Source organism: Somniosus microcephalus, chromosome 13 (assembly GCF_052327205.1).
Source record: "Somniosus microcephalus isolate GS21.2 chromosome 13, FLI_Smic_1.0, whole genome shotgun sequence".
In the NCBI taxonomy this organism is placed as follows: Eukaryota; Metazoa; Chordata; class Chondrichthyes; order Squaliformes; family Somniosidae; genus Somniosus; species Somniosus microcephalus.
Window position 1 is genome coordinate 151,976,574 of NC_140999.1, and position 27,902 is coordinate 152,004,475.

The window sequence follows — 27,902 nt, forward strand, 5'->3', positions numbered from 1 at the left end:
CTTCTCCCAATCTATTGCCACTCAGATAATAATCTGCCTTCCTGTTTGACACCAAAGTGGATAACCTTGCATTTATCCATGTTATATTGCATCTGCCATGCTTCTGCCCAATAACCCAACCTGTTCAAATCATACTGGAGTTTCTCGGCATCCTCCTCACAGCACACACGCCCACCCAGCTTTGTGTCGTCTGCAAACTTGCATGACTGGAGTTAGTAGTTTGTTTGAGAGAAAAATCATAAATAAAACTATAAACAAAAAGTGAATGCTCTCATATTATACTATAGAAGAGGTAAACAAAAGTCATTGGGTGATTCCTCACGTGCATTTTATAGATTATCAAAGGCCAAAAGGAAAATGTCATATTTTGTTCTGTAAACACTCGTGATATGAGATATAATAAAACTTTACCTCCCACAAAGGTCTTCTCTAGGTAATCAATAATTTGGTTGTAATCACTGACGATATTGTCCCCATGGATCAGCACTGGCACTTCTTCACCTAGGTTCAGCCGCATAAACCATGGTTCTTTGTGTTCAGTTAATGGTAAACTAACATCTCGTTCATCACATTGCACACCTTTCTCTGCAATCAGTAAACGAACCTGAAATAAAGAAACACTTTTCACATGACTTTTCAATTATATTAAACAAATGTAAATCAATACTGAGCTAATGGTTTGGGGGAGGGGGGAGGCATTATGGTTTGCATATTTGCTTTTAAAAGATTGCAACCACTGAAGTATTTTGAGACCTTATTTGCAATGACCTCTGATTCATCTCAGTGTTTCTACTTGTAGTTCCAATGATTCGGTTTGATGTCCAGAAATACAGTCCCTCTGTGGGTACAGCTTCCACCTCTAATTCCAAGTCATTGATTCCAATAAAGATTACTGGTGTCAGACATAAATTCTTAATCATATTTCATGGTGAGATAAATAATAAAAGTTGGGAAATATGCACCGGGCTAATTTCTGCAGGAGGCAGCTCAGGAACAATTTTGCACATTTTAAATTTGTGAACCTACTGTGTGCATCACAGGAAGATTATTACTGGCACAATTCATATGGGCTTTATTTTTAGACACTACATTTGTGAAATTAAAGCCCAAGTAAAAATAAGCTGTTTCACAGTACTCTGAAAGTAAAGAGATCTTTACCATACTTCACTAGTTGAATAGTGTAGTGGCCATGTTGCTATATCCTACTACTGTCTTTTTTAGATTCATGTAATTAGTTTGACCAGTTATTACCTTGGTCACTCCAGCTCTTCCTGGCTCCACATTCAGTTATGTTTAATTACTTTATTGGCAGTAGCCTTCAGCGGTCCCTTTAAAGACCGTTGTTTTGGCTGCTTCAAGGCCCGAGAAGACAACCGTAGCATGCACAACACAAGCTGTGGTCAAACAATACAATTTAGTAAAAGGGGCCTGAAACAGGAGATAGGCCAACACTCGTTTCAGGTAGGAGCCTGGGACAATTAAGGAAAACACTATCCAACGGGGTGATCAATGCACTTCCTGTGCATTTCAGTAGTGTGCGATCGCCAACAAAAATTGGTTGGTTGTGGACCTGTTTTGCACTTGAAAAACAGATGAAGTAAGGTTCAAATTCATCACCCCAACAATATATCTTAGCCCAAATCTCAAAAGCATCTTCTACTACACCAATGTGATATTTCCATTTCCCACTGCAAGAATCCTTATTGCCAACTTAATTGAAACTGACAATTTGGAGCCAAGTTATAAAAAGCTTTGTACTGTGGTACTAACTTCACTTAAAACCTGTAGCCAGAAATTGCCTCTCATCAGTCCAAGATGAATTTAAACCTAAGTCCTCGAGGTGAAAGGACATTGATAAACATTAAGTATTGCACAGATGAATAGTATTATATTAGCACAGTGAAACTTAGAAAAGACCCAAGTGTAATAGTTGTATAACTTTCAAGGTCCAGGCAATTTGGCAAGCAATTAATAAAAAATAGAATGCTAGAATATAAGGCCAAAACAGTAGTGTACAATAGATTTTCTGAACAGCTATGTCAGTTGGGCAAGCATAGAATGTGTGCGGGGGTTCTGAATGTGGGGAAAACAAGCCTAAATACGTTTTGTGTCCAAATCCTTCTGTCTGTAATTTTTTGCCTGGCTACATTGTGTACTGGAGTAACAACAGAAAATGCTGGAAAAACTCAGCAGGTCAGGCAACATCCGTGGAGAAATTTGAGTTGACGTTTCGGGTTGGACCCTTCTTCAAAACTGGAAAGAAAAGAAACTAGATCGGAGGCAGGGCTGCGATCGGACAAAAGAAACAAAAGTAAAAAAGAGATTAGAAGCTAGACGAGATGGTAATAGGCTGGGATTAGGTGTAAAGTGTACTGGCAGGGCAAAAGATAGCTGCCAGGTGTGAGAGAAACAAAAAGGGGGGGGGGGGGGGGGGGGGAAGAAAAGGAGTGGAACAATTACAAGAGAAAATGAAATGGGGGCCGAGCTTATGATCTGAAATTGTTGAACTCGATATTGAGTCCGGAAGGCTGCAGACTGGAGTAGTTGTGCACATTTGATGCCATAGTCTAATTTAGGCCTCAGAATGCATACAAAAAATATTTAGGTAAATACATGGCATAATGCTATTTTTTTCCCCCACTGGGACTGTGCTTTTTGCCTTGAAAGCCTCTTGACTGGGCACAAGGGATGTTCCATGTACAATGGAGCTCTTAAAAAGGGGAACAGCCTTTATGGGTGGAACTTTCAACTTCAGTCAGGGTGCAAAATGGATGATATCAGATTGGCCGCCCATTATCCACTCATTTTGATGTTCTTTTCCATCAACGTCAATGGAAAGGAAATTCCGATGGGGCATACAACAGACAGCCAATCTAATATCATCCATTTTATATGCCTGCCAAAGTTGGAAGTTCTGTGTACATGTGTTTTTGTTGTTGCATTGTTTACAGTACCATTAGTATTCCAGTTTTATTACAAATTCTGTATTTTTTAGATTTTTATTGTTTTTGGAATAATTTAGAGGGACTATTTTTATTTACTAATTACAGTAAGTTTCTTTTTAAGCATTCCCCCCAAAATAGTCTATTATTTCCCATTAAATTACTGGAAAGCAGACTGAATGTGAAGCGCTTACAGGACATTAGCAGTACTGGAACAGATGAATTGAGAAAGCACATGAAAAGGAGTTCTTCTATACCAGCCTCCATGAGAGATTAGGGGAGCCAGAAAGCAACTATGTTAGTTACATCCCAAATACAGTACAAGTTGTTATACCTGCCCCCCCCCCCCCCCAAAAAAAAATTCCTAGGCCTATTCTTGAGCGCCCAGTGGTCCGTTTAAGGAACAGTGGTTAGACCACTCCCTGCCTGGTACAAATGGCGGACCATGCACAGCAGATGCTCTTCCGATTTGTACCTAAAAATTGCAAACAGGGTCCACAATTTACATATTTAAGCAGCCCTACACCTGAAACAGACAGATGTGCTGCTTGCCCATTTACAAGCCTGCCTGAAAATTGCCTCCGTGGTGTTTTCATTCTCCCCCCACCTCCCTGAGCAAGGAAAAAGGTAATATCAGATACTGCTTGGTTTTGAGAGTCAACTTTATGCCTGGACTAGAAAGTTGGCCCTTATAAGTCTGCACTGCTGAGACCACACCTAGACTGGAACGCAAACTGGTAAGAAACAGTCTACGAGAGCGTTGGGGGGGGGGGGGGGGGGGGGGCTCACAGCTCAGGGCTTCAGTGTATTCTAATCTGAGCCCACCCTGGCTCAGTGGTAGCACACTTGGCTATAGAATCAGAAGGTAATAGGATCAAGTCCCCACCAGAGACTTGAGCACACAAACGATCCTGTCGCATTGTGAAGAAATAGCTATATTCAGAAAAATACACCATCCTATGAAAGAAAAAGCCTTATTAAAACATGACATATTGGGTCTGGAAGCCTTAACAATCAAAAGCTGTAAATGGCATACAGGCTTTTGAGATAAGATAAGTTGTTGACACTGAAACAATAGCCCTATTGAAGCAGCAGGTTAGAGGTTCCTGAAAGTCTGAAACTTTGGAAAGAACACAATGGAATACCCAGTTAAATTGTTTTAAACCAACACTTCGGGAAAGAAAGAATCACATAAAATTAAAGAAACATATGCCTTCATAAAAATATCATTGTTTTTGTGTTGAACTTGGAACACCTAGGAGACACGAAGTCTGTGTTGCAACCAGTTGAGGTGTTCTAAATGCAAAAGATACAAACAGGAGACTGATAAAAATGACATCAAATAGAACCACTGCTGTCACATTGTTCTTATGATAAGCTTCAAACACCTAAAGGAGGAGACATAATTCTTAATGCTACAGCTGAACTGACTAAGAATAGCAGGAGTCAACAGAAAAATGAGATAATTAGCTTACATCAGCAGAAAACTTCAAAGGCTATACCACTGAAAAAAGGGTATAAATATAGAACTTTCAAATGGAAAGATAGATTCGCTGAAAGGGGCAAAGCGATTCTCAGCCTTCAGAGGTAGGCTCTAAGTTTTCAACCCTTTGAGTCTCGGGTATCAAAGGTATTTGATTTTGGTGGATATCCTGAAATAGACTAAGAAATGTAAAAATGTAACGAAGTTAAGATTTGAGAATAAGGATCTCTGATAAGATTTGTAAGCTTTTGTATTTGGAACTGTTAATGTTGGGACTGAATCACCAACAGTAATTACATGTTGGTTCTTTAATAAATCTATATATTTTTAGAATTGTCTCATAGTACTTCTGTATCAAACTTGCAAACTCAATCTCTGTACACTCTTTGGTGAGGAGTTGCAGAATTCTGGGGGAGTTTTCCAGACCCTAACATCTGGAAGGTTACAGTCTAGTTAAACGTGATGTTTGGAGGATGGTAACATCTTCAGGTCATTCCTTTAAGGAGAGATGGTCTGGACCTTTAGACCCGATTAAGCGTCTTTAGGATTCGGCTACCTCTAACTTTAGTTGAAAGTGAACATCTGGGGAATACGCCTGATCCGGGGTAGCCCAAAAGGGGCTAGGACTAGTAATTATCCCTTCAGCATCAGTGCAGTACTGAGGGAGTGCTGCATTGTTGGGAAGTACTGTTTTTCAGTGAGATGTTAAATTGAAGCTTCTAAGGTGGAACTAAAAGATCCCAAGGCACTTTCCGAACAGGAGATTTTTTGTAGTATGCTGGTCAATATTTATCTGGTCAAATGTCTCATTGCTTTTTGTGGGACCTTGCTGTATGGAAATTGGCTGTTGCATTTGCTCACATTACAACAGTGACTATATTTCAAAAGTACCTAATTGGCTGTGAAGCACTTTGGGATGTGAACAATGCTATATAAATGCAAATTCATTCTTCTCCTGACATTTTTGCAGTAATGTGTATCTAAAACCACTTTGAATGAATATAAAATGGACAGTATAAATGTAGCCTTACTGTACTATGCTCAGTTCTGGTTACTGTGTCACAAAAGAGATATGCAAGCATTGGAATAAGGTACAGAGAAAAGCAAGAAATTTAACTCAAGTGTAAAGGGAATGTACTATGAGGAAAGATTAATGAAGCTCAAAAATCAAAGTCCAGAAAAGGAGTTGGTTAAGGGAGGGACTTCATAGTACTATATAAAATATTAAATGAAATAGATAAGCCCAGAGATTGTTTCACAGTAAACTAGGAAAATAGGACCAAAAAGTTTAGTTAGTGAAGAGTAAATTTAAAACAGATATCAGGAAGAACCTTTTACTGAGAGTGATGAATGGTTTGAAGAATCTGTCAGGCAGGGTACGAGAGATAATAAAGTTGGATATGTTCAAAATATAGTTGGATCTTGTGATAGGAGTGTTAGTGGATTACAGGAATTTGCTCTGAGGCAAATGGCCTTTTCTTATCGGTGATTTTTTAAAAAATGTTACAATGTTACTAAATTCATTGCATTATCTGATCTTGCAAATACATACTGCTGACTTGTAAATGTTGTATTGACCTCCAGGAGTAATAAGATACTCGTTTGAAATTTTGGGAGCAAGCAGATCAGTTGTAAAAGGTTGAGTTCATTTATTAATCTCAAAGCATGGGGTTAACATTATTTTGACTCATCAAACCTGCTGTTTCCACAGACCATATAGATGTTATCATATTATGGATTCTATCCAGCCTATTTATTCTCCTGAAGGAAAATTACCCAGAAGTTAAACTCACAATATCTCTCCACATCTCTACCATTCAACGTTGGCTGGTTGCCCTGTGCAGACATCACACCCTCCACTCTCCTACCTTCACCATCCTCCAGTCCAGGAGCACAGGAACCATTGTGCCATTTGGGGTATTAGATCATAAATTCTTCAATCCCATTACTAACCAGATAGTTATCCAGCTCATTGGCACAACACTAATGGCTTTGCTGAAAATCTGTTCCAAAGTTTTATATTTATATGTGGAACCAATCCCAAAGCAAGCAAGCAAGCGTGAAGGAGTTTTGGGTACTGAGCAGCACTTTGCAGGTTCATTTTGATTTGCCCTTCCTTGCTTCACCAGCACTCTGAGGTAGCGCCTCGCTGCTCAGCCTTTGCACCTTAAGACAGGTGTGAAGTGCCTGATTTAGCACTCCAATCACCTCCAGGGGCGATAAAAGCCAAGTTTGCAGTCAGAGGTGATAATTAGTGCCAGGCACTTAACTTTGCACATGGCCAATAATGGCGCCCCAAATGGGGCGATACTGAATTTCCCCCCCCCCCCAATATAGAGTCATACAGCTCAGAAATAGGCCCTTCAGCCCATCGTGTCCATGCCGGCCATCAAGCCCTGTCTATTCTAATCCCATTTTCCAGCACTTGGTCCGTAGCCTTGTATGCTATGACGTTTCAAGTGCTCATCTAAATGCTGTGAGGGTTCCTGCCTCTACCACCCTTTCAGGCAGGGAGTTCCAGATTCCAACCACCTTCTGGGTGAAAAAGTATTTCCTCAAATCCCCTCTAAACCTCCTTCCCCTTACCTTGAAACTATGCCCCCTGGTTATTGATCCCTCTACTAAGGGGAAAAGTGCCTTTCTATCTACCCTATCTATGCCCCATATAATTTTGTACACCTCAATCAGGTCCCCTCTCAGCCTTCTCTGCTCTAAGGAAAACAACCCCAGCCTGTCCAGTCTCTCTTCATAGCTGAAGCACTCCAGCCCAGGTAACATCCTGGTGAATCTCCTCAGCACCCTCTCCAATGCAATCACATCCTCCCTATAGTGTGGCAACCAGAACTGCACACAGTATTCCAGCTGTGGCCTAACTAGCATTTTGTACAGTTCCATCATAACTTCCCTGCTCTTATATTTTATGCCTTGGCTAATGAAGGCAAGTATCCCATATGCCTTTTTAACCACCATATCTACCTGTCCTGCTGCCTTCAGGGATCTATATACATGCACACCAAGGTCCCTCTGATCCTCTGTCCTTCCTAGGGTCTTTCCATTCATTGTGTATTCCCTTGCCTTGTTAGTCCTCCCAAAGTGCATCACCTCACACTTTTCAGGGTTAAATTCCATTTGCCACTTTTCTGCCCACCTAAACAACCCGTCTATATCATCCTGTAGCCTGAGGCTTCCCTCCTCGCTATTTACCACTCCACCAATTTTCGTATCATCTGCAAACTTACTGATCATACCTCCTACATTCATATCTAAATAATGTACACTACAAACAGCAAAGGACCCAGCATCGATCCCTGTGGTACACCAACAGGCTTCCAGTCACAAAAGTAACCTTCGACCATCACCCTCTGCCTCCTGCCACTAAGCCAATTTTGGATCCAAATGTGCCAAGTTGCCCTGGATCCCATGGGCTTTTACCTTCTTGACCAGTCTCCCATGTGGGACTTTGTCAAAAGCCTTACTGAAGTCCAGGTAGACCACATCAACTGCACTACCCTCATCCACACTCCTAGTCACCCCCTCGAAAAATTCAATCAAATTGGTCAGACATGATCTCCCCCTGACAAAGCTATGCTGACTAGCCTTGATTAATCCTTGCCTCTCCAAGTGGAGACTAATTCTGTCCCTCGGAATGTTTTCCAATAATTTCCCTACCACTGATGTTAGGCTCACTGGCCTGTAATTCCCTGGTTTATCCCTACTACCCTTCTTGAATAATGGTACTATTTTAGCTGTTCTCCAGTCCTCTGGCACCTCCTGTGGGCAGAGCGCTTCTGAAAATTTGTGTCAGAGCCCCTGCAAACTCCTCCGTTGCCTCACACAGCAGCCCGGAATACATCTCGTCTGGGCCTGGGGATTTATCCACTTTTAAGCCCGCTAAAACCTCCTCCCTCTCAATGCTAATTTGCTCAAGTATATCACAATCCCCTGCCTGATTTCTATGCCTACATGGTCCTTCTCCATAGTGAACACAGATGCAAAATATTCATTTAAAAGCACACCTACATCTTCCAGCTCTACACAGATTGCCACTTTGATCCCTACTGGGCCCTACTCTTTCCCTGGTTATCCTCTTAACCTTAATATATTTATAAAACACCTTGGGATTTTCCTTTATTTTGCCCATCAGTGTTTTTCATGCCCCCTCTTTGCATTTCTTTTTTTAAGTACCCCCCCCTTGCACTTTCTATACTCCTCTAGGGCTTCCACTGTTTTTAGTCCTTTGTATCTGCCAAAAGCCTCCCTTTTTTTCCCCCCAATCCATTCTTGTATATCCCTTGACATCCAGGGTTCCCTGGGCTTGTTGGTCCCACCCTTGACCTTTACAGGAACATGTTGGCGTTGTACTCTCCTTCCTTTCTGAAAGACTCCGACTGCTCTGATGTGGATTTTCCTGCAAGTAGCTGATCCCAGTCCACTTTGGCTAGATCCTGCCTTATCATATTAAAAATCAGCCTTCCCCCAATTTAGAACCTTTATTTCCATCCATCTTTGTCCTTTTCCACGACTACCTTAAATCTCACCGAATTATGGTCACTGTCACCAAAATGCTCTCTTACTGACACTGCTACCACTTGCCCGGCTACATTCACTAGAATTAAGTCCAGTACCACCCACTCTCTTTAGGACTTTCTACATGCTGGCTCAAAAAGCTCTCCTGGATGCACTTTAAGAATTCCACACCATCTAAGCCTTTCACACTGACTATCCCAGTTAATATTGGGGGGGGGAAGTTGAAATCCCCTACTATTATTACCCTATTATTTCTACACCTGAGATTTGCCTACATATCTGTTCCTCTATCTCCCCTGACTGTTTGGGGGCCTATAGTACACTCCCAGCAAAGTGCTTGCCCCCTTTTTGTTTTTACATTCTACCCATATGGACTCATTAGAGGAACCTGCTAAGATATCATCCCTCCTTACTGCAGTAATTGACTCCTTGATTAATAGTGCAAAACCCCCTCCTCTCTTACACCCTCCTCTCTCTCGCCTGACAATTCTATACCCTGGAATATTGAGCTGCCAGTCTTGCCCCCTCCCTCAACCATGTCTCTGTGATAGCAACAATATCATACTCCCATGTGTTCAGCAACACCTTCAATTCATCTGCCTTACTCGCAAGACTCCTTGCATTAAAATAAATGCCATCCAGCCTTGCCATACTCCCTTGCGCCGTTACATATTTGCTCTGCCTTCCAGGCTAACTTGTTTTTTCCTCTATATTTGGCTGTGCATCACCCCCTACTCGCGCTCCACTCCGTATCCCATCCCCCTGCCAAGTTAGTTTAAAACCCCCCCAACAGTACTAGCAAACCTCCCTGCAAGGATGTTGGTCCCGTTCCGGTTCAGCTGCAACCCGTCTGACTTGTACAGATCCCACCTTCCCCAGAAGCAGATCCAGATCCAGTGATCCAGGAAACTAAAGCCCTCACTCCTGCACCAACTCTTTAGCCACACATTCATATGCTCTATCCTCCTATTCCTATACTCACTAGCACATGGCACCGGGAATAATCCAGAGATTACAACCTTTGAGGTCCTGCTTTTTAATCTGCTACCTAAATTCTTGTTGCAGGACCTCATCCCTCTTTCTACCCATGTCATTGGTACCAATGTGAACTATGACCTCTGAATGTTCACCCTCCCCCTTCAGGATGCCCTGCAGCCATTCAGTGACATCCTTGACCCTGGCACCAGGGAGGCAACATACCATCCTGGAGTCACGTCTGCAGCCACAGAAATGTCTATCTGTTCCCCTTACGATAGAATCCCCTATCACTATTGCTCTCCCACTCTTTTTCCCCTCCCGTGCAGCTGAGCCACTCAGTGCCATGGACTTGGCTGCATTCCCCTGAGAAACCATCTTCCCCAGCAGTATCCAAAACAGAAAATCTGTTGAGGGAGATGGACTCAGGGGACTCCTGCACTACCTTCCTAGTTCTTTTACTCTGTCTGGCAGTCACCCATTTCCTGTCTGCCTGTGCACTCTTTACCTACGATGTGACCACCTCATTAAACATGCTATCCATGACGATCTCAGCTTCATGGATGCTCCAGTGACTCCAGTCACAGCTCCAGCTCCAAAACATGGATTTTGAGTAGCTGCAGCTGGACACCTAAAGTGTCCCTGACTTCCAACATAGCACAGGAGCACTCCACGCTGCCCTGCCATGTCCTACCTTTAAATTAAAGAATATTAAACACACTAGGGAATTTACTGCCCTTTAAACACTAGAGACCTTACTTTTACAACTGGAATGTAGAAATACTCACCGCTGATTCTCTGTCCCCTCTTGCGCAGCTTTTTAGCTCCTGCTATGCTGGAAGCTGACAAAGATAGAAAAAGAAAGGAACCACCCACCGCTTTACACTCTGTTCCAAGCTGCACTCCCATGACAAACAGCACTCTAGTCGCCCTTATTTATGCTGCTGAGATTTAAATAAGTGAGCTCTCTGGCAGTTACAGAACCAGATTAGACCAGTTAATTAATTAATTACTCTCACCTGCTCTCCAGCACAGAGCTTGCTTAGCCCTGCCCAAGCCTGGAAGAAACTTAAAACTTGAAACAGAAAATTTAAATTTAAGTTTAATGCTAATTGCAAGCACACAAGACTAGATTTTATTTTTAAAAAGAGATTAACCTTTAAGATTCACTTCCTCACCCACTAAACTTGCAGCTTAACACTCTGTTCCGATCTGCACTTTTTTCAAAGCACAATTTTGTTTGTCATTGTACTAATTTGTATCACTATCCTTCCACACCTCTCAGAAACAAACACTAGAGTTGTATTTGCAGGAGGTATAAATTCATTTAAATCTAAATTAGAAACTTATTCCAATCTTTGGGACACCACGAGGGCGATTTTGCCAATGGGGGCGCGTTGGAGGTGGGACTGCTGCTTGTCGGGTCGATGTTCCGCCTCCATCGATTTGTGGCCAACCCACATTATTTTCCTTTGTTAAGTCTGCTCAGCTCTGTGAAGCTGTCAAACAGTGACATTCTCTGTAGTTTGATGAGTTCTTGAATTCAAGACTCATCAAACTTCTTTCTTTTGCAGAAATTAGATGGTTGTTGCATTGGAGAATGCAGCAGCCATCTGTCATCTCTGCTGCGGAGGTGCGAGACTCTCCGCATACCCAACTCTTGAAGCTTGCAGGATGAAACAAAGGTAAGTAAACTTTTTCTAACACTTTCCACTTACCTCACATACTCACCTCTCCACACTTGCACCTGTCACTTACCTTCACAGCGCACTTTTGCACCCCTCCGACCCCCGCAGAACCACTACTCGCCTCGGTGACCCTGCCGGGGTTCGCAGTCTTCGGGAAGCCTGCACTTGTGTGGGTAAAATGGGGATAATCCTCTTATCCTCTTAAGTGGCTGTAATCCCCATCCCGCCTCCAAGGAGATGGGACCCAGCGCGGGTCGGCTACACGCCTCCTGACAAGATGGCACAGAGGTGGGTTGGGGGTGGGTTGGGGCGGGTATTGGGGGCCATTTTCCCGGCAGTCCCACCTCCAAACCCACCTCCCCAGGGCTGGCAAGATCGCGCCACACTTTTATTTGAAGGTTTTACACATCAGCAGCAGAATTTTAACAAGAACTAGGTAATTGCCTGTGTAAAATGTAACATTAATATAGTCAGGAAGAAAGAATTCTCGGTGAAATAGTGATGTTCTGCCTCCATCGATTTGTGGCCAAAATAATGTGTAACTGCCAGAGAGCTCACTTATTTAAATCTCAGCAGCATAAATAAAGGAGGCTAGAGTGCTGTTTGTCACGGAGTGCAGCTTGGAACAGAGTGTAAATCTGTGAGTGGGTGAGTGGGTGGGTGAGTGGGTGGGTGAGCGTATGAAATCTGCAAGTACTATTCACAGTTTAAGATGTACTGAGCCGTAAACATAGTTGCACAGAAGAAACCATATTGTTTTGAATTACAGGAAACTTTCGATTAACCGGCCATTAAATAACCAGAAATGTCGGTTAACCGGCAAAATTCAGGAGTCGGTTCAGGTAACTTTTTTTACTTTTAGTTACTTTTTTTTACCCATTTCTGGCTGTGCAAGTGTCTAACTGAAGCTGTTGCTAAGCTACAGAGATGCTTGCAAGCTGTGCTGATTGTTTTGAAGCAACAGGGCTTGTTGCTAGATAAGCTCCGTATGTTTTAACTATAGCGTTCGGTTATCCGGAATTGTTGATGAACCGGCAACACGTCGGTCCCATCCGTGCCGGATACCAGAAAGTTTCCTGTACACAGGTATGTATGGTATACATTCTAAAGTACAATTTTTTTTACTGTTTTACCTGTTATAGTACAGCAGTTAGTAGTCAAACTATTGCAAATTTAATGCACTTATGTTAAATTCAGGTTTGATACATTTTCAGAACTACTTATGAACCCACAATGCTTTTCCCTAAAGTATTCGCTGCCATTACTTCAATTAGAGTAAATACAATATGAAAGAAAAGGGAGTGAGGAATATGGTAAGAAGGTAAGTAGCTGGGGCTCATCAGTCAAAAGGCACAGGCTTGTTGGGCCTGTTGACATTTTCCTATTCCTAGTCTCTTTAACTAGCCCGGAGTCTAATAGTTGCAGGCAGATGTGCCTTACCAGATTTCAGCTGGACATTTAGGTTTAGTGTTAATTATTTATTTTAGCAAAGCTGTAGGCTAGAATAGTTTATTAAACATAAGTTTAATGTTGACAGACAAACTGACACATTGGGGACGACTTTGCCAGCCCTGGCGAGGTGGCTTTGGAGGCGGGACTGCCGGGAAAATGGCAGAATCTGGGGGCGGGTGCCCATCCTGCCCCCAACCCGCCTCCGTGCCATCTTCCCAGGAGGCGGGTATCCGACCCGCACTGGGTCCCGTCTCCTCGAGGCAGGAAGGGGATTAGTGCCAATTAGCTGCCTGTTAACAGGTAGTTAACAGGCAGTTTTTTTGAGCATCCCTATTTTCAGCCCTGAAGTGTGGGCTTCCCAATGGATCCAAACCTCGCCAGGGTCAGTGAGGCGGGCCGTCGGTCTGCGGGGGTCAGAGGGGCCAAGATGTCCGGTGTGCAGGTGAGTGATGGGTGCATGTGTGCAGAGATAAGTGTGGAGAGGTGCGTGTAAAATGTTTTAATAAGTTTTACTTACCTTTACTTCTTCCTGCAGACTTCCTCCCTTCAGGTCTCAGGAGTCCCTCAGCTCACCGGCACAGAAAGCAGAATGGCCGCTGAACTGTCAAAAGCTGCAGCCTTCTGCTTTCTGCTCAGGAGAGATCTCTAACTGAGTCTGAGTAGAAGGACTCAACTTAGAGGATAGATTGTCAGTGTTTGACAGCTTCACAGAGCCGTCAAATGCTGACATTTCATCTGCCAAAAGCTCTTGACAGATGAAATGTCACTCACTGACGTCACCAGTAATCGGCTTTCCCTTAATTGGCCTGTTCAGCCCACTGGACGGGCTTAACAAGGTCAATCAAGGGAAAATAGCGTGGGTTGACCACAAGTCGATGGAGGCGGGACTAAAACCCGACAAGTGGGAGTCCCGACTCCAAAAGCTCCCTATTGAGAAAATCCAGCCCAAATTCTGTCTGAAACCAATGGTGTGTAGGTATTGTACATTTGAAGGAATATGGGTGTCCCATGTACACTATAGGTACTGTACAACTAGCTAAAGGTAGAATTGAAAGGGATCTGGAGGTGATGTATCTAACATGTGGTGCAGATGTGGTGCAGAAATAGATACACCGTTTAATTAAATTAAATTCTTCTAATCAGTAGAGTAGAAGCTGAGAAATCATTATAAAATGGTACAGTACTCTGGTCTGACAGCACCTCAAGAACAATGTTTAGTTTGCATCACCAAAGTGCAAGAGAAACACTCAAGCCCTGGAGGCAGCTCAAAGAAGAGCCACAGGCTGATTCCTAGCAGCAGAGACTTGGAGAAACTGGGACTCTTTAGCTTTAAAGGAGGCAAAATGGGGACATCGCAAGGGTATATGTTAGATGGTATAGAAAAAGAGGACTACTTAAAGGTAAACCATGACAGTACAGCAAATGGGCATAGGCTAAATCTGTTGAAAAGTCAATTTAGGATTGATGTCAGAAAGAATTTCTTTCTGCAAAAAGAGCGATCAATGTATAAAGTCATCTTTCAGATAGGGTAATGAAGGTGAAAAGCTTAATTTATTTCAAGATCCATTGGTTGACATGATGGGCAAGGGTGGACTGTGTGTTCTTTTCCTAGACAGACAAGATGGATGAGTCATGATGGTGACTAGCTTCCCACATCAATATTTAAGTTATGATCTTGTGACTACAAATAAAACAGCTTGTATCATAGTACTGCTATCAGTAATGGCCACATACGAGTCTGGACTAATCAATCCTCACACCTGTAAGCATTTATGTTTGTACTATTGTATCAGCATGTCAGCCGTGGCTCAGTAGTAGCACTCTCGCCTCTGAGTCAGGAGGTTGTGGGTACAAGTCCCACTCCAGAGACTTGAGCTCAAAATCTAGGCTGATACTCAGTGCAGTACTGAGGGCGTGCTGCACTGTCGGAGGTGCCGTCTTTCAGATGAAACTTTAAACTGAGGCCCCGTCTCGCAGGTGGACATAAAAAATTCCATGCCACTATTTTGAAGAAGAGCAGAGGAGTTCTCCCTGGTGTCCTGGTCAATATTTCTCCCTCAACTAATATCAATAAAACAGAATTTCTGGTCATTATTACATTGCTGTTTGTGGGACATTGCTGTGCTCAAATTGGCTGTCGCATTTCCTACAATAAAACAGCGACTTTGCTTCAAAAGGACTTAATTGGCTGTAAAGCGCTTTGGGATATCCTGAGGTCATGAAAGGTGCTGTAGAAATGCTGACAGATTTGTTCTATATTTTGGCCATTTTCTGTTTATATTTCAGATTTCTAGAATTTACATTTTTTTTGACTCTCATAACTTGGATCAGTGCCTAGCTTGATAGAATAGACAAGAATGATTCAAAATCACAAGCACATACTCTTTCCACTATAATGTTCGCAGCATATGGGTCCACTAATGTCTTGTGCCACTCCTTCACTCTTAAGCAGTGTTTATGCTTATAGGAATATTATTGTTAGGTATATACCTCTGTATTCAAGTATTGGAGCGATGCATATAGTACTACTGGAACAGTTTGTGCTGGAACAAATGTGGAAGAAATGTTTACAACAAAATTAGCCCCAGAAGCTTTTGAATAAAATAAACAGCGTAACATCTTGACAGGAGCAGTATTCAAGGATAACAACTGTCTTTCAGTTCACCTTGATTGAGCAGTCACCCATTTTAAGCTTCCAGTTTTTCTAGCAGTATTTTGTTCAAATAAACTGATCTTGCCTCTGCACTAGGTGGATAACTAATGTGTGTAAGGTCATTGGAAAGTATACTCCAGGGCTACAAATATAGATAAATGGAACCTGCAGCTGAACACTGACAACATTGCCATTCAAAATTACCACCCTGTTTGGATTGGAAAAGTACAATTTCAGTACATGCCACTTGGATTCGGAAGCTACCCACTCTTGTCCACTCTTGAAAGGTATAGGTTTCGTTATAACTTGTAGTAGCAAGCATAGATAAGACTGTTGCATAAGTCTACTATCTACATAATCTTAATAACTTGTAAATTGATTTAAGACTGCTCTAAATCTTTGTCTTGATATACACTAATCACTGATGTTACACCTCAACATATCTGTCCAATATACATATAGATAAGGAGGGACTTTTTAACACATCATATCAAACATTTAATGGCACATGCAGGTATGTTGTAATGTTACAGTTTAAAAAGCATAAAATATGAGGCTTCAAGGAGGTAGCAAAAGGAACAGATACTGCGGCCTCTTAGTCGGGAATGGAGGAGTGTGCAGGTTGCCAATAAAGAAGGGATAAATTCACTTTGAAAATTAGTAAAATATATATATATATGTAAAAAGTTAGTTGAAAATATTTATTGGTGGGTCATTGAAGGTTCAAACTAAAGAATAATATTAGAAGCAAGAAAATATTTATGTATAGGTTGTATTTTTAAAAATACAGCAAACACATGAATAATTAAAGAGATCTATCTTATGTTGGAGAAACAATTTTATTCTCCAGTTTTTCTAAAATAAATATTTACTTAGTGTAAGGCTAATTTTAAGTTACATGTAGAATATTGGAGGGTTGGGTTAATGTAGAGATATGCATGTGATTTCAAGTTGGTTTCGGGACAAGTGACAGTTACTAAAAATTCAGGTCTTGCATGAGGATCAAGTAACTGCAGGGATGAAGGGTACATTAGTGAAGATAAATTATGCCGATGCAATATAAGAAAATAGGCATTGGACAAAAAAAGTGCAATATTTAAAGGAACATAATCCCCATGGGCTGACATAACAGTATAGTTTTAAGCACTTTTAAACACGGAAGATAAAAGTACCTTGTTTATATATTGTATATGAGGAGTTTCTACCAGCTCAGGAGTTCATTGCAACATTTGATGGATGGGAGTCTTTAAAAACTAAGGGCAAGGCTTTTTTTTTACACATTTGGTCAAATTTCAATATAGCAGAATACAATTTTAATGTATATGCTGGAGAACTGCATAATGGTGAAAACGCTACGTACAGTGATAAGTCACAGTGAATTACAAGACAGAAATCAAATCAAAGGGGGTCATAAACCATAAGAGCTGGTCATTTCAATATCTGATTATGAGATTGGATTAATTAATAGTGTTTTATTCATATGTGAAATAAAGATTGCCAATTTCTATTGTTATTTTTATTAAGAAAATGTCACGTGGTTTGCCTATTTGCACCATCATTGCTCTTTGAAATATCATGTGACTGAAGTCGAAGAGAGTTATCAATTTTATAGCTAGGACCTGAAGGTGTATTAGATTTGCGACACTGGACTAGAAGGTATTTTAGATTCACCAATCAGGTTCTGCTCTATTACCAGCACTTGTTCATACCGCGTTCAAAAGGAAATGAAAGTCCTCCTAAACCTTATAACACAGTATTACTGATCAGAAACTATTCTTGATTTAAGTATCTTAAACGACATATTTTTAGCTCTGATGTGGCTGTTTTTGTTTCCTACAGTTACGCTAGTGCCAAGGGCATCAAAGCAATTTGCCTTTACATTATAATACCACGTCAAATACTATAGAAGACGTATTTAAATATATTTCAGCTAACCAATAAAAGCCAAGAGGAAGTAGGAAACCCTCATCCATGTGATAAACAGCAGATGTGAACACGGCGGGGGTTTGTCATTTCTGCACTTTATATCAAATAATAGAATGACATTCAGAATCAGCCTGCACTGGAGGATCTAATTTCACTTAACGAAACTGAATGAGATGCTTGCAATGCCATACATCCTACTGCTTTTTTATAGCAAATAGATATACTGAAGTGTTTACATTGCCTCGTTCTTTTAACCGTATGTTGGTTACACTTGCGTAAGAATTCAAACGCCACACACACAAATTATTTTAGTAATTAATAAACATATGTCTACATTACGCAACACTGTGAGAGGACACAATTCCTCCCGTGTGCGATGACATGCTCCCCACATTATTCCGTGTTTTCTGAGACATCTGTGGGCGTTGCTGCAGTATTTCCTTCAACAATGAAATGGCATTCGTCAATTAAAATTCACTGATTGATTTTATTGCCGAGAATAAAAACCATTCACACTATCCCCTATGAAGTAACAATAGGATGTCACGAAAGTAACAGTCGAAATCTGCAGATTGTAAGGAGGGCACACTGCTGGACACATTCCGTACAAAATTCTAGCAAATTCCTTACGTCTTCAACATTTTTTTGAAAGTTTATTAAATAATGCAAAAACACAACCTTATAAATCGCCTTAAAGGTACCGCGAGTCATTCCCATTTCCCATTGCTGTGTAATTTTGTGCACTCTGGTCACCTACAGCGAATTGCAGTGTTTACCTTCTGAGAGCTGAACGATTGGGTCCAATGGTACAAGACGATGCTGTCGCTGTCTTTTTCGTTTTTATCAGAGAAAAATCCCGCCTGTTCTTGAGCTGGGGTGCTGCTTTGGTCGCCCTCGTTGATTTTCCCATCGTTTTCTGTTGTTGAGATCGGCCACCAGCTGCAGTTTGAAGCAGGAGAATTCTGAGACGCCATGACAGAGAAAAGAAAGGGCGAGAAACGAGGGGGGAAAGCATCAGCCTCAGCCTCAGCCTCAGCACCAGAACCAGAAACAGGAAGAGACCCAGCAACCTCCAACCTGTCACATCATTTTAATATGTAATGTGTGTGTATAATGCAGGTATATATATATAAATAGTACTTGGGTTACAAGTTAATCTAAGAGTGTACATTTGAAAGTGATGAATATATGCATCTACTGTAATGGGCTGGCTGAATTTTATATTATAGACTAGAACATCCAATGGTTGTGTGGCGTCTAGTAGAATGTCATTTAAATTGTATGCATACTTGTGCCTATATCTTGCTGATGAAAGCTTATATGACACAAAGACATCCTACAGTTCTGAAATTCATACAGGTTGTCCAGATTCATCCTATAGCACTGTGTAGGATACAATCTATGGTACAATAGATTCTATAAGAATGGTGTTAAATAGTATGCATAGCTTTATTATAGGTGTGTATGCTCTGGCAGGATAAATTGTTTTGTTATTTAAAATATGCATGCACGAAGTAGAAAAGAACAGTTGGTCCAAGATGAGTCAGATGATAGAATCTTCCAGCAGGTAGAATATTGCTATGATCAGCACAGCACCAGAACATCCACATTTTAGAAATCACTGCCAGATCTAAAAACATTTTGAAGTTAAGAAAAGGATCAAGACTGTGTGCCAAATGGCTTAGTATGTAAATACACTATCTGGCATGGTAGTGAGCCATACAAACCAGGAAGGTCCCTGGTTTGACCCTTGGTCTTTGCTACATTAGCTTATAACTGATGGTCCAGTGATAAGGGCATCACACTTGATCTCAGTACCTGTGAGTCATAGATAGAAAAAAGAAGCCAAGGTTCCCACCTCTGATCTATGTGCAGTGACTCCTGCTGTAGATGTCAGGTGAGGGCAAGATTGGACTCAAGTATGCAAGAACACTAGGAGCAGCTTTGAATAAGTCTTTTCAGTATATGTCTTTAGTCTAATTTAGTGTTTTTCTGATGAGCTTGTAGATTTAATAATATTATTCCTTAATCTCATAGAACTTTATCCTTTTGAGTCAGCTGTAGTAAAGTTAGCTGTCCTGCCTCCCTCTGGAATGCTTTAGTTACTTTAGGGGACATCAGTGTGGTAATTCGCCATTTATAAATGTAGGGTGGAACTTTCAACATTGGTTTTGTAAAACGGGCGATATTGAATCGGCTACCCATTACACACCTCGCCCGCCTGATTTTCTTTCCCATTGACTCCAATGGAAAAAAAATTAAGCGGGCATATAACAGGCAGTCAATCCAATATTGTCCATCTTACACCCCACTGAAGTTGAAATTTCCAGCACAGGTTTCTGTTCCCTCTCAAGTCATCTGCTTTTCTTCCTGGCAGATCCAACCTTGCATATCTATTGTTATTCGAGGAACAGCACCTCATCTTCCGATTAGGCACTTTACAGCCTTCCGGACTCAATATCGAGTTCAACAATTTCAGATCATAACCTCGGCCCCTATTACATTTTTACTTATATTTTTTATCCACACCTTTGTTTTGGCCTTTCCCCCCCCTTTTTTTCTCTCTCTCCCCCACATGGCAGCGGTCTCCCATTCTGCCAGCGCATTTCACACCTAATCTAGAGCTGTCTTTTGTCTCCACTAGTCCTATCACCATCTCGTCTCGTTTTGAATACCTCTTAATGTCTCTTCTCTTTTGTTCTCTCCCAGCCTGGCCTCTTAATCTATTTCATTCCGTGTGCCTCTTTAGTCTTGACAAAGGGTTTTGACCCGAAACGTTGACTCTAATTTCTCTCCACGGATGTTGCCTGGCCTGCTGAGTTTTTCCAGCATTTTCTGTTGTTATTTCGGATTTCCAGCATCTGCAGTATTTTGCTATCGTACATGTCTATTGTTATGTCTGGACCATGGCTTATTTTAATTTCTGTTTCCCATTCTTAGTGAAGCGGATCTGTTACATAACACATAAGAAAAAAGTCTTGCATTTATATAGCATCTTTCACGACCACCGGACGTCCCAAAGCGCTTTCCAGCCAATGAAGTACTTTTGGAGTGTAGTCACTATTGTAATGTAAGAAACACAGCAGAAATTTGCACACAGCAAGCTCCCACAAACAGAAATGTGATAATGACCTGATGATCTGTTTTAGTGATGTTGATTGAGGGATAAATATTGGCCAGGACACCGGGGATAACTCCCCTGCTCTTCTTCGAAATAGTGCCATGGGATCTTTTACGTCCACCTGAGGGAGCAGACGGGGCCTCGGTTTAACGTCTCATCCAAAAGACATGATGCACTTTAAACTTCTGCCTCCATCAGTAACATCTTAAACTTCTGACTTTTAACACCTTCGCTGTGCTTAGAAGACTTGCTCCTTAAGCACTTGTTATGTTAATCTTCTGAACCCTCCTCCAGATTTATATGAGTTTCCCTGAACCTCTTCTTCCTCTTTCAAAACCATCTGGTTTGGGTGTCAAAAACAAAATCTTTTGTACATTTATTATTACAAAGTAAAAACCCCTTTCCTACCCATTTCAATAGCTGACCAATCAAGGTGACTCATTTTATTGCAAGGATTCATTTTTAGTGTCAATAGCCTTGGACAGGCATATATCAAGAACTTATAATAAGCAAATTTTAATTACTTGATTGCAATCAGACTTGCTGATTAGTTGGTAAACTCCTTCTATTGCCTTAGATAATGGCAACAAGAGAGTACTAGATAGGATGGCTCTCCTTTGAAGTTATCTCAAGTAATTCTACTCTTGGTCAGACAACATAATCTCCACTTAACCTTGACAAACTTGGGTGTACCTAACTCTGGCCATGAATTAGAATCATGTGCTGGTTGTGAAAAAGTCCTTTGTTCTAAGACTCCAGTCTGAGGTACCTATGGTTCTCAACATGAACTCCTTCTGTTTTTCCGAAGTTCAGTAGAATTGTTGGAAACACCATTTTAGATTGTGATGTCCTCCTATTGTCAAATAACTTACTGATACTACCTAGGTATAAAGATGGCTTCTTGGGTGAGGTACTGGAATACTGCCAATGCCCATGGAACCGTAGCCCAGCATATGTCACCATCTTCAGAGAATATTGAAAATAAAAGGCAGGACAAGCTGATAAACTATGTAACAACGCATTTTTCAATGACGTTTTTCAAGTACAAATTTACAGAAAATTAACTTTCCTTTAAACTCGAGTTTTATCACCTGTGCATATGCAGCAATGTGTGTTGGCAGATTGTAAAGAAAAAAATAATTGTTTCTTGATTTCTCACATAAACTGTATTTTGGTAAATCCTTTGTGATCAATTGTACTTTTATACATTTGTAGAAGTTTTTAAAATTGTTAGATGCTGTTAGCCTTCTCATTCAAATAACCACATTCACCAGCTGGTACAGTCTGTTTACCACAAAAGAATGTCCCAAGAATAAATAGGAGGGCAACATCTATAATCTCAGTAGATACCGATGTATACATTAAAGTGCTTGTATTGGAATATTTCAATTTATAAGAATGTAAGAAAGCATGTGATGAGAAAAGCAATTTAGCCCATCACGATGATTCCTTCCAACAAACTACATTTGAATTTGCACTGTAATGGGCCTGCAACTAATTTAATGCCTTATATAAAATGAATACCCACAGGTAGGATTTCCAAGAAGAATTATGAAATGTCTCCCTATTCTCCCCCAAGAATAATTGAGCATCAATTCCAGGATATCATCAGGATATCGTCAGTTTAACCTCGGTAGTGGGGAAGCTTTTGGAAATGATAATCAGGGACAAAGTTAACAGTCACTTGGACAAGTGTGGATTAATTAAGGAAAACCAGCATGGATTTGTTAAAGGCAAGTCATGTTTAACTAACTTGATTGAGTTTTTTGATGAGGTAACAGAGAGGGTTGATGAGGGCAATGCGGTTGACGTATATATGGACTTCCAAAAGGCATTTGATAAAGTGCCACATAATAGGCTTACCAGCAAAGTTGAAGCCCATGGAATAAAAGGGGCAGTGGCAGCTTGGATACAAAATTGGCTAAGTGACAGGAAACAGAAAGTAGTGGTGAACGGTTGTTTTTCAGACTGGATGAAGGTATACAGTGGTGTTCCCCAGGGGTCGGTTCTAGGACCACTGCTTTTCTTGATATATATTAATGACTTGGACTTGGGAGTACAGGGCACAATTTCAAAATTTGCAGATGACACAAAACTTGGAAGTATAGTAAACAGTGAGGAGCATAGTGATAGACTTCAAGAAGACATAGACAGGCTGGTGAAATGGGCGGACACATGGCAGATTAAATTTAACGTAGAAAAGTGCGAAGTGATACATTTTGGTAGGAAGAATGAGGAGAGGCAATATAAACTAAAGGGTACAATTCTAATGGGGGTGCATGAACAGAGAGACCTGGGGGTATATGTGCACAAATCGTTGAAGGTGGCAGGGCAGGTTGAGAAAGCGGTTAAAAAAGCATACAGGATCCTGGACTTCATAAATAGAGGCATAGAGTACAAAAGCAAGGATGTTATGATGAACCTGTATAAAACACTGGTTTGGCTTCAACTGGAGTATTGTGTCCAATTCTGGGCACCGTACTTTAGGAAGGATGTGAAGGCCTTAGAGAGGGTGCAGAAAAGATTTACAAGAATGATTCCAGGGATGAGGGACTTTAGTTACGTGGATAAATTAGAGAAGTAACTAGTGGTGTTCCGCAGGGGTCAGTGCTGGGACCCCAACTCTTTACAATCTATATTAACGATTTGGAGGAAGGGACCGAGTGCAACATATCCAAGTTTGCCGACGATACAAAGATGGGAGGGAAAGCAGTGAGTGAGGAGGACATAAAAAACCTGCAAAAGGACATAGACATGCTAAGTGAGTGGGCAGAGATTTGGCAGATGGAATATAATATTGGAAAGTGTGAGGTTATGCACTTTGGCAGAAAAAAATCAAAGAGCAAGATATTATCTAAATGGAGAGAAACTGCAAAGTGCTACAGTACAAAGGGATCTGGGGGTCCTGCTGCATGAAACACAAAAAGTTAGTATGCAGGTGCAGCAGGTGATCAGGAAGGCCAATGGAATCTTGGCTTTTATTGCAAGGGGGATGGAGTAGAAAAACAGGGAAGTCTTGCTGCAGTTATACAGGGTATTGGTGAGGCCACACCTGGAATACTGCATGCAGTTTTGGTTTCCATATTTAAGAAAAGATATACTTGCTCTCGAGGCGGTTCAGAGAAGGTTCACTCGGTTAATTCCGGAGATGAGGGGGTTGACATATGAGGAAAGGCTGAGTAGGTTGGGCCTCTACTCATTGGAGTTCAGAAGAATGAGAGGCGATCTTATCGAAACATATAAGATTGTGAGGGGGCTTGATCAGGTGGATGCGGTGAGGATGTGAAGGGATTCGCAAAATTTCATATGTTCCCCCCCCGAAGATTAATTGGAGTTATTAAAGAAACCTTGGAGTGACTGTGTTTTAAAAATCCAGGGCCTCTCAAAATGGCTGCGGTCAGACACATGGCCAAAGGGCCTGCGGCATCCATATGGATTTTCTGATAGCTTCACAGACTGCATGTTTAATTTGAACAATGCAGTGAGGCAAGCTCAGTTGTATTCACGCCCTGAGGCAGGTTATCAATTGTTTGCCTACACAATCTAAGTTCGGGCGGAGATAGTCCCAGTTGCTTGAGGAACATTCAGAACAATTGAGGAACATTCAGAACAATTAAGGACATTCAGAAAACAATGGAAAGGCAGTTGTGGTACTGATCGGTGCCATCAACGTAAATGGGCCAAAATCAAGGTCCTCTTGTCTTACGTTTTTGAGCCCAAATCGGACAATGGAACGGACTGATGAGGCGCGATAATGACCCATTGCCGAGAGGATATAACTGGGGCGGCCCAGCACCTCTCTCTCTCTCTCTTCACCTCGGCCCAGTGTCCTGTTTGTCTGCTAGCAACCAAGAAGGAAAACCATCTAGAAAGCATCGCAAGCACATTTCGACGGCAACAGCGGGGCACAAGCCTTTTCATCTGTTTCACCGGTGAGCATTATCTTTCTGGCCATCACAAGACAAACTAGCTAGGTGTAAGGGTGGGAGTTAAAGGGGTATTACAAAATTGTGATTTTAGAATTTTTCCCTCGTTGTGTCCGTTTCTTCTCCCGTTAAGTGTAAAACTGTATTGCATCCATAGCGATTTCTTTTATCTTCTGTATAATACTGTTTTTTTCTTGTAGTGTTAGCTTTTCTAATTAATAAACATTGGTTTTCCTTGCACCAATCCACTGGTCTGTTCGTTTGTCCTTGTTACCACTCGATAAGTCCTGAGCTCAAAATCAGGAAGGGGAAAGCGATTCGCAACCGCACAGCGGGCAGGGCAGCTCAGGAAAACATAACTGGCTGACCTACAATAAGCCCCTGGAACAAAACCCCCTACAGAAATGGCGAGCCAGGTAGGAGGTCAGGCGAAAGTGTGTAACAAGGCAGACAGTGGTGCGGAGGAGGAATCCGCAATGGAGGAAAGGTTGTCTACCTATGTGTGCGGCAAGGTAAGTATCGCGAAAAAGTGGGTGAGCGATATGTTAAAAGCCGAGCGTCCCCTAGAGGCAGCCGCCCAGTGGACGGCTAGTAAAGAGCGCCGCAAGGGCATTGAAAAAGCGGTATGGCTTATGTGTTATAAAAAGCAGGTTCTGATACTGGACCAAACAGTGGCCAGTAAGGAAACTAAAATAAGGCATTTGTCCCGGGAGCTGCAGGAAAAGTTTGCAGCGGAAGGGAAGGTGCTAGTGGCCCTGGAGGCTGTAAGCCAGGAGAGGGCAGTGATGGTCCGGGACCATTGGGGGAAGGTAGAGCACATGGAAAGCCAGGCCGCTGAAGTGCAGCGTGAGCAGCAGGCCAGGGTAGAAAGGCTGGAAGGCAAGATAGCTGGGCTGGAGGGGAGCGCTAGGTTCAGGGCAGAACACGTAGAATATCAGGCAAGAGAATCCAGGGAGAAAGAGAGGAGATTAAAGACGGAGATTGGCCGCCTCACGGGGGAACTGAAGGCACAGGAGGAAAAGGTAGGCGAAGTAAATGCAGCCTATAAGCTGGCCTGCGCTCGGGGGTTTGAGGAGGCAGATCATGGCCCCTGCAGGCAAGAAATAGAAAGCTCGAGCATGGCTTTAGCGAGGGCGAAGGGCATGATATGCCTCATTAGCCCGAAGGCAGGCCAGTCGGATTTTACCGGCAACCCAAGCAGGGAAGTCCCACAGGCAGCTCCCAGAATGACACTGGTTAGGGAACCAGAGGTTTCACGGCCACCACCCATAGCCCCGAGTTTTCAGGAGGTCTGGCAGCAAGGGGGATGGAGGATGAAGCATTAGGGGAGACCCAGCAAGCCCTGGTAGAGAGACCAGGACCAGTGTACCCCCTCCGACAACGGAGGTATGGCCCGCCCGCCGATGGCGAGGACCTAGGGGCCATGCAGAACCAGTTTGTAGTACAGCATGGCACCCAACAGCTCAGGGCCATGGTTAGCCATATCCCTAAGCTTACAGTGAAGGGAGACCCCTCTCTACACTTCCGTGAGATAGAGCAGGCAGCGTGCGTTAATGACTGCGATGAAGCAGAACAAACAAAAATGCTGCTGTTTTCTCAGGGTAGTGACCTCCTCCAAACCTTATCAGATGAGTGCAAAAAGGGGCAGAAGGATTACGAGGAGTTAAGGGATGAGATATTGGAGGCCATGGGACTAAATGACGGGAGTCCGTTCGCCTGGGTGGAAAAAACGGTACAGCTCCCTGGGGAGTCCCCACAGGCGTTTGCAGACAGGCTGTGGCCAGTCTACCGGAGCGCATGCCCGGGAATGCCAGTGCGGGCATTCCTGAACAGAGATCAATTGGCCCATTGGCTCCGCTGTCTCACGACAAACTGCCTGCCCCAAATTCGAACTCAAGCTGCGGCCTGGTTTGACCCCCGAAGCCCCCAGACCACCGAAGAAACGGTGATCCGCCAGCTCACAGTAGCGTTTAGAAATATCAGGGGTATTGAGACGCCCCAACCCAAGGGGAAAGTCCACGAGGTTAAACCAGGGGCCCAGCATAAAAGGGAATGGCACCAGGAAGGGAATCGTCCCGCCCAGGCTAAGTTAAACTGCTATGGGTGCGGGAAGGACGGCCACTGGCGCAAAGATTGTAAAAACCCCTGGAAGGACACCAAGGGAAAGAATCCCCCCGCCCCAGCCCAAAAGGCAGCGACGGGGGAGGCAGAGACAGGAATTACCCCCGCTGCCGTGGAGTCATTTTTTGAGGCCATGCGATCTTTTATGGCCAGCCAGGGAAAAATAGCAGCCACTACCGGTGTGGTAGCTCCCTCAACCCCCTCTGACGAAGCCCCGCAATGACTAGAGCCCGCACAGCCTGTCTACCTGTGTGCGCTCCGGTATGATGGATGGAAGTGACCGCTCGTGCAGATGGAGGTAGAGAAGGTTAAAGGGACTTATTTGCTGGATGCGGGGGCATCATGCACCGTGATCCATGCAGCTAATCCCACCACCTCACCTCTGTCTAGCGGAGTTCCATACGTTCTATCGGGGTTCACCGGTAAGGAACAGGCGGGAGCATACTCCAAGCCACTCTCAATCCGCCTGGGCCCACTCCAAACCAAGTGGACGTGTGTCCTGGTGAGGTGGGAAGCGGAGGGAGGAAAGGGGATCCTCGGGGCTGACTTCATCGTGGGCCACGGGATCCTCGTGGATCTCTGAAATCATTGCCTTTGGGGAGCCGACACGGGTGAGGAGAATGGCGTGGTAGTTATCCCAGGAAAAGAAGGGAAGGGAACCCTGTGTACTGTGAAGCCGAAAGGAGGTTACGACCTCAGGCTCATGGTGGAGGGTGTCCCGGAGGAATTTAAAGCATTCGTGCAGGCTCACCTAGCTGCGTTCGCCACACACAAACACGACTGTGGGAGGGTCACTGGGTTTGAGGTCAGGGTAGACGGGGACCCCATGGCCCGGCCACAGAAGCAGTATAACTTTCCTAGAGAAGCAGAGCCCGATATGGAGATGGCCATATCCTCGTTGGTGCAGCAGGGAGTGTTGAGGCCCATAGCCACCCATGTTAATTCTCCGCTTTGGCCAGTCAAGAAACCGGACAATTCATGGAGAGCCACGGTGGACTATCAGGTGCTCAACAGCAATATCCCCGCGTGTGCCCCCACGGTAGCAGCAGTCGCCGACCTCATCGGAAGCATTCCAGCATCCGCGACTA

General features: G+C 42.9%; 1 protein-coding gene across 3 annotated transcripts in view; it reads right to left on the minus strand.

The window, feature by feature from the left end:
- gdap1l1 (ganglioside induced differentiation associated protein 1-like 1) overlaps positions 1-18,671 on the minus strand; it is an 83,119-nt gene extending 64,448 nt beyond the window's left edge. For 2 of the 3 annotated variants that reach the window (XM_086005367.1, XM_086005368.1), the window contains exons 1-2: positions 18,423-18,671; positions 412-604 (exon numbers count right to left, since the gene is read on the minus strand). In XM_086005367.1, coding sequence (XP_085861493.1) covers positions 412-604; positions 18,423-18,620 — 391 coding nt within the window. In that variant the 5' untranslated portion in view covers positions 18,621-18,671. Of the gene's footprint in view, positions 1-411; positions 605-10,715; positions 10,835-18,422 lie in introns of those variants that run through there. The other variant, XM_086005369.1, reaches the window with a different exon arrangement.
- Positions 18,672-27,902: the final 9,231 nt, after the last annotated feature.